The following is a 12,247-nucleotide window of genomic DNA, read 5'->3' as shown; positions in this document are numbered from 1 at the left end:
GTCTTTGACATTTCCACCGCGTCTCGCTTTTTCTTCAGCGTCTCGTGCAGGACTGGTATATTTTAAACATGTCAAGTTTAAAAGAACTTCACATTTTCAAAAATGCATGTTGAGACACCTGCGCTCTGTTTCATTCTTTGCGCTGTGTCTAGATTGTTTTTATCACAGTTGTCACAAAGATTCAACATTCTAAACAAGTTAAGACTGCATAGAGGGGACTGTTGCATTGTTTCATATTATGCCAGATTGTTCTGCACCAGGTGAAGTTTCAGCAAATAAACTAAGTCGATGCTTTTTTTCCCTTCTGCTCTAGTATATTAAGGGGTTGCCGTGCCTTTTTAAACTGTGTATGTTAACTGTTTCAGTACTGTTATGAATGTTGCTTAAATGCTTGCATAAAATACAGCCTACTGCAACAGTACTTGCTAAGAGAAGAAGTGACATAGTAAGCAATTTCGGGTCAGGTTTGACTTCAAACTAAGTGTATGTAAACTTCTGACTTCAACTGTAGGTCTAGCAGTCTACCCGTAACTTAGGATGCCTGGTTCATTCTGTATATCCCAAAAGTATAAAAATATCAAGCGTTTCCATCCTTCTCCCTCCTGTATTAATTTAAGTAATTGATTTAATCTTTTCCTCTCTTAATAACCATTTTCCCCAGTATGCAGGAATTTTATCCGCCTACCATCCTAATGAAAATGTTAGAGCTTCCATGTTGTAAATATTGTCTACAGTTTCTTGCCAATCAAATTTATTTGAAGGGTCTTCCTTCAACTATTGTTTAGTTATCGCTTTTTTACTACCTGCAAGGATATTGAAAAGATATCTATCATGACTAGTCAGCAACCATATCACCCTGGAGCTTTAGACTGGTTACCCACTGAAGTTAAGCAGGATTGAGCCTGGTCAGTACCTGGATGGGAGACCTCCTGGGGAAAACTAAGGTTGCTGCTGGAAGACATGTTAGTGAGGCCAGCAGGGGGTGCTCACCCTATGGTTTGTGTGGGTCCTAACATCCCAGTATAGTGACAGGAACACTAAAATGTATACTTTTTTTTAAAAAAGGCCCCATCCTTCGGATAAGATGTTGAACCGAGGTCCTGACTCCCTGTGGTCAGTAAAAATCCCAGGGCACTTCTCGCAAAGGCCAAAAGTGCAAAAATGGCCAAATTCCTCCCATCGGCCCTTATCAGTCATGACCTCCTAATAATCCCTATGCCTGAATTGGCTATATAACTGTACTCTCTCCTCTCCACCAACATCTGGTGTGTGGTGAGCGTACTGGTGCTCTATGGCTGCAGTCGCATCATCCAGGTGGATGCTGCACACTGGTGGTGGGTGAGGAGAGTCCTCTGTTCTAAAGATGGAAGACCTCTGCCCCCCTGATCCCTGGGGAGCTGTAGAGTATTAAATCATTTTCTTGGTTGTTTGCTCCTCCAAATGAATCCTGAAAGCAACCTTTTCCATTTATCAAACTGATTTTTTTTATAGATTTTTTTTTTTCTAAGGGTAGGAGGGACCACCTGTTTAGATTGTGTGTGTTTTTTTTATGAGGTCAGCAATTGCATTGTAAATATTTTTGTGAATGTTCAATAGCTTTTTTGGAATTTGGACCCCAAGGTATTTAATAGGGGTAATACTCCACTTAAAAGTGTATGTATGGTTTATTTTCTCACTTGGGCTATATAGAAACAAAAGGGTTTGGGTTTTATGTACATTTAAGGTACCTATATACTTCATATGAAATCGAAGAACGAACGGGTCTGACTTAATTTAGAACAAAATGTGGCCAAAAAAAGGTGTTTTTGAGTTTGTTTCGGTGGTTCATAACAGCTCGCAAACTTTTAGGAAAACTTCTTACCAGCTGCTAAACACCTTCTTACTGCCATTTGGTCCACATCATCGGTGGGTGTGACCTGAAGCTCCACCTACTTTGAGGCCGACAGCTAATTCTGTTTATGTTGTTCAGTCAGTCAACATGAACACCACGTGCAGTTATTAGTGAGTTGGTGCAAATTTACCAACATCTGTACGATCGTTCGCGAGAGACATTTTCCAAGACCATGTCATGCCTGCAAAAGGTATCATATCTACTCAAATTCTCTCAAGTGCCCATTCACTCATGTGCCATCTACAGTGAAAGCCATTCACACATCTGCCCAAAGTAAGATATGCCTCTCTTATCATCATTCTTTTGTCTGTATTTTGCCTATTTACACTATTTTATATACCGATCTTTGCAGTTGTATCAGTGTCATCATAAATTACAATAACAGTGTAATTGGCATATATATAGCGTGTAAGCTCAATAGCTCAGTGAATTCAGAATGTAAACAAGACAAATTAAAATTTTTCTACTTAATATATTTTACTTTAAAATCATCATCGAGTAGTTAAAACAGCTTCTTTTACTCACCTCATGTGAATTCTACTAATTGAATGACGCATTAAGTCATTGATAACACATTTTAATGTCACATTAGTTAAGGTTTTACATGTAGTCTTGAGCGTCCTTATATTTGAATGTACTTCTAAATGCCTCTCAAAGCGGTGTGGCCAGTGTCTGAATGTTTGCAAATAGTATACCTTTGCTCGGCTGTTTCAAACTTCTTTTTACCCTGAATGAAGAATGAAGAAGAACTTTTCCAGAAGTATATTTGGGACTTTAATTTGTATTCAGAGAATAGGCCGAATTCCTTGAGGGAAAGGCTGGATTCAGGGCGTGTGAGGAATAACAAAGCATAATAAGCTTGTGGGAATTTTTATGTTCTGTATCTTTGATTACCCTTATTTCTGTGTCATCTCTAATTAATTGTGCCAGTGGTTAAATAAATAAAGCATGGAAAGAGTGCGTTTAAGGTCGCTGTGTGCTAACTTTCCATTCCATGGTGTGATTTGTAATGCAGGAGGCAGAGGAGATGCACATCAAGGCCATTCAGATCAAGGAGCAGCTGTTGGGGCAAGAGGACTATGAGGTGGCTCTGTCAGTGGGACACTTGGCCTCACTCTACAACTACGACATGAATCAGTATGATGATGCCGAGCGCCTCTACTTGCGCTCCATCGCCATTGGTGAGGGCTACTATTTATCTATATATGTCTTTTTGTTGTTATTGCTGATGCATTGTGGATAATGTGTATAATACTTACGTATTACTAGGACATTAGCGAATAATTTCATCAATGGTTTGGTTTTCCAAATATAAGGAAAACCTGGAAATATCAAGGAACAGTAAAATTGGGGGCCTGGGTAGCTCAGTGGTAAAAGATGCTGGCTACCACCCCTGGAGTTCGCTAGTTCGAATCCCAGGGTGTGCTAAGTGACTTAAGCCAGGTCTCCTAAGCAAATTGGCCCGGTTGCTGGGGAGGGTAGAGTCACATGGGGTAGCCTCCTCGTGGTCGCTATAATGTGGTGAGTTTGGTGTGGATGCCGCGGTGGATGGCGTGAAGCCTCCACATCTGCTATGTCTCCGTGGCAACGCACTCAACAAGCTACGTGATAAGATGCGCGGGTTGGCGGTCTCAGACGTGGAGCCAGCTGGGATTCGTCCTCCGCCACCCGGATTGAGGCGAATCACCACGAGGACTTAAAAAGCGCATTGGGAATTGGACATTCCAAATTGGATGAAAAAGGGGAACAGTAAAATTGTGATTTCTGCCAAAATCTGATAATTTTTCCAGTTATGCTCAGGTGTAAAATATTTCATCAGCTAGAAATTGTTCTTTATGAGAGCCCTGCAATTATTTTTAACTATCCTTAACCAGTAGTCACAAACGACTGGAAAAAATAATGGAAATTCACTGGTCTAAATAAAATGTTTGTGTATTTGTTTGTGTTTTCCTCAGGCAAGAAGCTGTTCGGGGAGGGTTACAGTGGACTGGAATATGACTACAGGGGCCTCATAAAACTGTACAACTCAGTTGGAAACTACGAGAAGGTCTTTGAGTACCACAATATTCTGTCCAACTGGAACCGTTTAAGAGACAGGCAGTTTGCCGTAGCTGACGCGCTGGAGGATGTCAACACGAGCCCCCAGGCCACAGAGCAGGTGGTGCAGTCTTTCTTGTTGTCTCAGAGCCACGGAGCAGGACGCTCCTGCTTGGGCTAATGGCCGGGATGCCCACCGTTCAACTCGTATAGATGTGCACACCCACCCCCATTATCACACACATTCACACCGATGTATTCACATGTAGTCAAGAAAGGCGGGGAGTGTATTTGTTATCTTGAGCTTTTCAAATTCGGACTGGACTGTCAGTTCACTCGTACCAGCAGCTCCCCTCGCCCTGTTCATATTCATTATAATGGGAGAAAAACCATGGCATCTTTCCACTCATACGATGGATAAGTAACCATTTGTCGAATTTGAGTCATGTCGAAGAAGCCGACCATTTCTCAGACGGCTGAAGACCTAAGAAAAATAGAGCAGTCCAACATAGAGCTTTGCTCACGGAAATGCCCTTTGATTTTGTGTCACCATGTTTTTGATTATTGTAATTTTATTTACATTTATTTTGTATCTGAAGGAGAGGTGCTCCACACTACAGGAATAGTTTGTTTTATTACTGCATCGTCTGTTCGTGGAGAATTGCTAAGTACAGCAACCACTGAATCAGATTTGATGGAAAATGTAAATGAGTGAAGGAACATCCATAAACATGCTTGTCCCCATTAACACGAGGATTAGAGCTTGACTTCATGTATTGCAAAGCTTTGCATTGAGGATTACTTGTGTGCTCTCTGGAAAATGAGACTAGCCATGTTACATTGTGGACCATTATGTAATTGTTTTTTGCTTTTCTTATTAATTCATTCATTCATTTGTGTGGAATCTACAGTATGGACCAGTGGGTTTACAATTGCTCTAGATACCTTGTTTTAAGTTCTATTCTGGTTTTGCATTCCCTTAGTACAGACATAGCTTATTTTAAACTGCCAATAATTGATATGCAAGGTATGCTACGACTTGTTGGTGTAACATTGAGCCAAAACGACTTCTGTTAATAATACGTTTGAGATCACAGCTAACTTCTTTTGCCATAACAAGTGCACAGAGTGGGCGACAGGTTTGTGAAGTTGGCTTTCTCGCTGTGTGGAGCCTTATAACACAACACGCATTCACATAAGCACAATAAGCTGGAGTGGTGGTAGTTACGGAACAAGGTTTCCTAAGTCGTTGTCATTATCCTTTCAGAGCTCAGCCCTGGGTGGTGTTGATTAACACCTCTGGCCCACTGCCAGCTGACTGGACACACAGAGGAAAGGGCTGAGCACAGCACCTGTCTTTGTGAAGAGGCACCACTGCAGGGGAACCAATAGTCAGTGGGTGTAGTGTGCAAATCAATGTTCTTTTGTAGTGGCGGTGCTTCTGAGAGTGCAATATTACGTTGAGAATGAAATGGACGATATTTGCTAAATGCCCCTGTACCACTGTTCTCCAAATCCACTCCAGATCCATTTCACTGTCTTTCTCCTAAAAGCTCCTCTCTCAAATAAAAATGTTTTAAATTAAGACACTGGAGTCACATCTAGGCCTCTAGAGTTTGTGATTTTGTTGTCATGCCATCAAAAAAAGAATGCTTTATGTCATAGTTGACACAACCGCTCATTAAATTGCCATCACATTATTTTACCTCATAAAGATCTCATTGTTTTTGCATCTACAAAAACAGAGCCTTGCTGCAGGTTAGGCACTATTGAGACCCTTAATTTATAATGTGCTGTTAAAGGGATAGTTCACCCAAAAATGAAAATTCTCTCATCATTTACTCCTCCTAATGCCATCGAAGATGTGTATGACTTTCTTTCTTCTGCAGAAACAAATGAAGATTTTTAGACGAATATCTCAGCTCTGTTGGTCCATACATTGCAAGTGAATGGTGACCATAACTTTCAAGCTCCAAAAATCACATAAAGGCCACGTAAAACTAATCCATGACTCCAGTGGTTAAATCCATATCTTCAGAAGCAATATAAGTGTGAGTGAGAAAAAGATTAATATTTATATACTTTTTTACAATAAATCTCCACTTTCACCTTCAAAATGTGAACAAATTTGAAAGTGGAGATTATGGTAAAAAGGACTTAAATATTAAGTCCCCCCCACCATTTTAATTTTTGGGTGAACTATCCCTTTATATGTCCTGCAGCTTTGAGTAATGCACGCATTGCCCCCAACCATGGCAGCAGCTGAGGTCCCAGCCTTAGTCTTAAAGGGCTCTCAGCTGGTGAGGATCTACCTTGTCAAGTAGCTTGCATTGACTGAACCTCCACTTGCAGCATTTCAAAAATTGCACTGTTTCAGCTAGCCCCATTTGAACTATTTAACCGAAGAACTGATCACCCATAAAAGGGACTTTACACTTCGGTCACCTTCACTTTAGCAGATCCCTTTATTGTCACATGTATAGAGGTTTGATTTCAAAGAATCAGATGTCTTTGATGTTCTCAATACCATATTAGAGGCATAGGGAATGGATTTATATGAAGGAGAGGAATTTGCCTTGTTTAGAGAGAGAAAGATGGAGTAATTGAATATTGTAACAAATAAACTGTGGTCTTGAAAACTTTGTAAGTGCATTTCCGTTGACTATTTGCAGTAAATGGACTGAATTAGAAGACTTGTCAAATCAGAAGTTTTAGGTGAGTTTAGGAGCCTCTGAACTATGAACATCAGCTGTGAAAATACTGCACAGGGAAGCGTTGTGGATACTGAACGAATTTACAACATAGCTGTGATTGCTTTCATCTGAATTTTGATTAAGGGCTCATTTGTCAACCCCAAGGGGCATTTTGTGGTTAGAAACATAAATTAGTGTGACATTGAAGAGCTGTCAATATTTTGAGACTGATGATGATCAGAATAGGCCACAATCCCCTGAAACAAAGGTGCTTTTGGGTCAAACATTCTCTCTTAGTGCATGTTTAAGTAATTACGTGTAAATAGATGTAGATGCATAGCTACAAGTGGTTAATGTCTTGGTGAGCTCCACAGAAAAAATACATGATTTGTTACTCAGAGCAGTAAATAAATACCCCAGGAATGGATATTCATAATAATGTGAACTTTGCATTTCCAAAGTGTTCAATTGATCGTGGAAATTAATACTAGCATCCTCTAACAATAAAGGCAATCCTAATGGGAAGAGAATCAGTGTGCTACATAACAAAAAATGTTGGCATGGTTATAAACCGTATATACTTTTAAAGTGAAAGCTGTTGAACTTGGGCTTTCACTACAACCCTGCGCTTTCCTTCAAAGTCTGACCTCAGATTTGGAGAATGTAATCACGTGTTGAAAAAGGGATTGCTTACTGTGCAGAATGCTCACTGCATAAATACAGCGTTCATCACCTTGCTAAATGATAAAGAGGGTCTTATTTTTTAAGAATGCTGATTATCTTAAAGTTGCACTCAGTCATTTTTTCTTATTTAAAAAGTTTTACTTTTAAAGAAATTGATAGTACTTTTGAAACGTATGTATAAAATCATGAGCACTCCCATGAGATGAAGACTCAAGTCATTTCAGTAACCTTATAAAAGCTGTTTTATTCTATATGGAGAGGGTCCGCACATGGGGGCTGCCATGTTTGAATCACATGACCAGCCGAATACTACTCACTTAATCTCAGTAACTGTCTTGTTATTGCACACTTTCACTCATGGATTAAAGTAATGATGACTGACTGTGAATAGTGAATTTGTGCAATGGCATTGGAAAGTGAAACTGTTGTGTTTGAATGATGCTGCAACCATGCCTCTAGATGTCAGTGCAAGTCCAAGACAAAATATTCAAAAATATACTGAGTGCACCTTTATTGAAATCCTCACATTCAGTCATTTCTGCAATGTGTGTTTGCTGCTATGCGTAGATTGCAGTTTAGCCAAAGTGCTGTTTCAGATTACTCATTCTACTCTTGCATTGCAGTGGTACCCTGAGCATCAGATAGGAGGATGGGGATCCTAAGTGTAATTGAATTCATGATTCTGTTTTAAATACCTATTTGTGTCTGAATATCCATTCAAGACACTCTAGAAGTGTTTTTTATTAAGTCCAGTGACAAAGAAGAGAAAAGTGTGTTATTATCATATTGATACTGACTGTTACCCTGGAAATGTCAGTAACCTGTGCCACAGTGAGCCAATGCTTGGATACTCTTTGTGTAGAGTTCAGTCATTGGCTTTATGTAGCTCACACCTCAGTAGAGTCTGCTGTACATTGTACATCTGTAATCACCAAATCATTATTAAACTCATTTGTATCCACCATTGTGTAACTACTTCTAACACACACACACACACAAAAACAAAAAACAAATGTAGATCTGTCTAATAGACTACAATGAGCAATAATGCTTCTGAAGTTTTAAATGCTTTATTTTTTGCCTATACGTTTATTATTCTCCACATGTTCCTGAAATGATTGTGATGTTTAAGAGTCCATGACTTGAATGAATGCAACAGAAGATCTTACAGAAACCACTCGTTTGAGTGGATTTGTGGCTGAAAGTTTTTTTTTTTTTTTTTTTTTTGAGAATAAAAGACTATACTCAGCATGTGTATCTTTGGAAGATATTTACTCACTTTTTCCACCAGAGTCATCAGAATTCTAGTCTGAGGCCAGAAATACCACTTGTGAAATCTCTCAAAGTGTTGTAATCTGCCTGAAACGAAGTTTTTATGAGGGGTATAATTAGTATACAACTTTTTCAAAGATAGTTTAAAGCCATTGGATGTATCTTATGTGTCACTCAGCATGCCCTGGATTTGAACTCGCGACTCCAGAGGTGGTAGTCAGCATCAATGCTCGCTGAGCTACCCAGGCCCCCCAGGTCTTTTTTAATTTTAAATATATTAAAAGCTGAGAGACCTTTCATGGGTGGGGTTGGGCCTACAAGTATGATTTCGATTAGGGCCCCCATATGCTCAGAGACGGACCTGTCAGTGGCCCTGCCACTAATTTACATGAATGGAAATTAAAGCAGCAGCTTTGACGGAATGTTCTGGGTTCAAGTTAAGCTCAGTCAACAGTATTTGTCGCATAATGTTGATTACCACAAAAAAATGTTTTACTTGTCTCTAGTTTATTTAAAAAATAACAAAAAGAGGGGTTACAGTAAGGCAACTACAATGGAAGTGAATGGGGCCAGTCCATTTATATTAAAAAAACACACTCTTTCGAAAGTATATAGCCACAAGGCGTAAACATAACATGATTTTAGTGTGATAAAAATAGCTTACTAACCTTAACTGTGTAAAGTTAAAATCAATTTTACAACTTTGTTGACATGACAATGTAACACTGGTAAACCCTATAATCCGGTAAACGCTGTATTGTCTGTAAATCCTTGATTTTATCACGCTAAATCATATTAAATTGTTGTGGCTTTATTTTTTAAACTGTTTATTGTTTATGGATTGGCTTCTTTTACTTCCATTTTAAGTGCCTTAATGTAACCGCCATTTTTTCTTTTCTTTTTTAAATAAACTATGGAAAAGTCTAAATAATTTTTACAGTAATTAACATAAATGCTGTCATTGAGCAAACTTGTATTGAACCTGGAATATTCCTTTTAATGAATTATTGTACATCTGTGTATGTTTCAAACTTTAAAAATTATGTTTCATGTAAAATTTTATAGTTTAAGATTTAAAACTTAGAAACATAAATCTGTTAAAATAAAATCTATACAATAAATACAACATTAAATACATTAAGTAGAAGTTTCACATCAAGCAAAATCAAAAGCAACACCACAATATCAGTACAAAGCGCCATCTTTGCTAAACATACTGTGTGTTTTAGAGCATATATAAATATGTATCCTTTTTAGGATTTTCAAGAAAATATCAAGAGAACCCTGCAAAAACATTCCCTGGTTAACTGCTTTATCTTACATTTAATAAAGTAAGTCAAGCTGAATGTGCTCAATGACGGATGTAATGTTTTGTCAGCTGCTGATCAAAACAATAAGCTCATAAAATATAATTCTCTTTTGTTTTCAAATGCATCTATTCCATCTGAAACCATAACATATTGAAAAACACTACTATTTTTTCTAGTTCTTCTTTTCTTCCTCTTCATCCAACAATAAAAATCTCAGATGGTTAAAGATGCACCACATCTGCAAAAAACAAACAAACATGCACATTAGTGTTTACATCATATCAAATGCCACTATTGTGACACAGTAAAAACACATCATAACCAGGTAAAGGCACTTCTTACCTCAACCGCAAAACCCAGCAAACGCCCTGCTGTCAGCACCAAAATCCCAACAATCTGCAGCCAGTTTTGGACATAGAAAGCCTGAGACAGCACCTCATGCTGGTAGCAATACAGCCACACTGGCAACACATGAAGCCCTGCTATTGTCAATATGCCCAAGGGAGTCTTGAAGCCTGCGTGGTGAAGGGTTTGATGTGATTTTTACTACTGATGTTCATTATGCTGCATTACAACAGTATCCGTTCTGTGTGCAATGATACAAAACATAGAAGGACAATGCATCTTGCCATACCTTTTGCCATCACCGCCTGCACCAAAACCGGGCTCTCTGTGAAAGTGTTCTTCCAATTGGCTCCTCTGGCATTGTGGTTGCACACAAATACACACCACTCAACTGAAGACACCAACCAGCCCCACTTCACAAACACAGAGCACATAGTTAATATAATGCTGTCTACGCAATGTAATCTAACACATATATATATATATATATATATATATAAGTGACCAACATGCAATCAGCAGAAATCCAGTTTCCAAACTAAACTCACATCATATAACATATTCCAAAGCATGCCACGTCCTACGTTGTCAACAACCACATCCAACCATGCTCCAAACCTGGAGGTCTGCTGGAGCCGGCGTGCTGCCCAGCCATCCAGCCCTGGCACAAAGACAAAATACTCAAACAATTTAAAGGGATAGTTCACCCAAAAAAGAAAATTCTCTCATCATTTACTCACCCTCATTCCATCCCAGATGTGTATGACTTTCTTTCCTCTGCTGAACAAAAACAAAGATTTTTAGGAGAATATTTCAGCTCTGTAGGTCCATACAATGCAACTGAATGGTGGCCAAAACTTTGAAGCTCCAAAAAGCACACAAAGGCAGCATAAAGACTCCTGTAGTTTAATGAATGTCATCTGAAGCGATCCAGTTGGTTTTGGTTGAGAACAAACCAAAATGTAACTCCATTTCACTGTACATCTTGACAGCAGTCTCCTTGACGATCATGATTTTAAGCTTGATTACACTTCATATAGCGCCATCTAGCGCTCTGCATACGTCAAGAACTAGGAAGTGTAATCGAGCTTGAAATCATGATTGTGCCTAAAAACTGCAATAACAAGATGTCCTGTGAAACAGCAGATACATTTTGGTCTGTTCTCACCCAAAACCAACTGGATCACTTCAGAAGACATTCATTAAACTACAGGAGTCTTATGGATTACTTTCATGCTGACTTTATCTCCTTTCTGGGCCTTCATTTTTCTGGTCACCATTCACTTCAGAGCTGAGATATTCTTCTAAATATCTTTGTTTGTGTTCTGCAGAAGAAAGAAAGTCATACACATCTGGGATGGCATGAGGGTGAGTAAATTATGAGAGACTTCATTTTGGGGGGGAACTATCCCTTTAAATATACTTATACCAAATAAACTTTATGTAAATGCACAGTTTTTTTAACAGATATAGGCTAATTTGCTATCAGCCATGTTTATATTGTAGTATATTATTGTTACTCTTGCACAATAACTACCCAGCTTTTATGAAATTACCTACCATCCAATATAACTGATAACACATACAAGGGTACAAATCTCAATGGGTTAATATACACAGTCCAGGCAGTGAAAACAAGAAGAATCCGGATGTAACCTATAAAAAGGCACAGCATTATTACAATAGTAACATAATTCAGTGTTGCATCATACATGTCATAAACGTAATATTAGTGAGCTAATACTTTATATGCTGTAAATAAATAAATAAATAAATATTACCCTGACTCACCAATTACATTAGGCACATAAAGACAGACATGCAATCCCATACTGTATCACAGATGCTCCCACGTGTCTTCAGTATCGAACGAGCAACGCGTTTCTTATTAATTTCTTATTTAACATTTTATAATAAACAAAAATATACTTGAATAGTATCTAATCAAAAATGCCATTGTCAATTATCATAAATATGTATCACACTGCAAAAGGGTCAACCTCTTTTCCGTGAAT

The 12,247-nt window shown here is 38.5% G+C and overlaps 2 protein-coding genes across 3 annotated transcripts in view; one reads left to right on the top strand and one right to left on the bottom strand.

Moving 5' to 3' along the window:
- The window catches only part of LOC127422416 (amyloid protein-binding protein 2-like), a 28,572-nt gene extending 20,305 nt beyond the window's left edge, over window positions 1-8,267 (top strand). The window contains exons 11-12 of the mRNA XM_051665924.1: window positions 2,907-3,072; window positions 3,847-8,267. Coding sequence (XP_051521884.1) covers window positions 2,907-3,072; window positions 3,847-4,109 — 429 coding nt within the window. The 3' untranslated portion in view covers window positions 4,110-8,267. The remainder of the gene's footprint in view (window positions 1-2,906; window positions 3,073-3,846) is intronic.
- Window positions 8,268-8,558: 291 nt separating this feature from the next.
- The window catches only part of si:ch1073-145m9.1 (uncharacterized), a 3,731-nt gene continuing 42 nt past the window's right edge, over window positions 8,559-12,247 (bottom strand). Inside the window, exons 1-6 of one of the 2 annotated variants that reach the window (XM_051665937.1) lie at window positions 12,024-12,247; window positions 11,793-11,888; window positions 10,781-10,893; window positions 10,522-10,645; window positions 10,230-10,402; window positions 8,559-10,125 (exon numbers count right to left, since the gene is read on the bottom strand). The exon at window positions 12,024-12,247 is cut by the window's right edge and continues 42 nt beyond it. In XM_051665937.1, coding sequence (XP_051521897.1) covers window positions 10,060-10,125; window positions 10,230-10,402; window positions 10,522-10,645; window positions 10,781-10,893; window positions 11,793-11,888; window positions 12,024-12,063 — 612 coding nt within the window. In that variant the 5' untranslated portion in view covers window positions 12,064-12,247 and the 3' untranslated portion in view covers window positions 8,559-10,059. The remainder of the gene's footprint in view (window positions 10,126-10,229; window positions 10,403-10,521; window positions 10,646-10,780; window positions 10,894-11,792; window positions 11,889-12,023) is intronic. The other variant, XM_051665938.1, reaches the window with a different exon arrangement.

The sequence above is a fragment of the Myxocyprinus asiaticus genome, chromosome 31 (genome assembly GCF_019703515.2).
Source record: "Myxocyprinus asiaticus isolate MX2 ecotype Aquarium Trade chromosome 31, UBuf_Myxa_2, whole genome shotgun sequence".
Taxonomy (NCBI): Eukaryota; Metazoa; Chordata; class Actinopteri; order Cypriniformes; family Catostomidae; genus Myxocyprinus; species Myxocyprinus asiaticus.
This window is presented reverse-complemented; position numbering and strand designations above follow the sequence as displayed.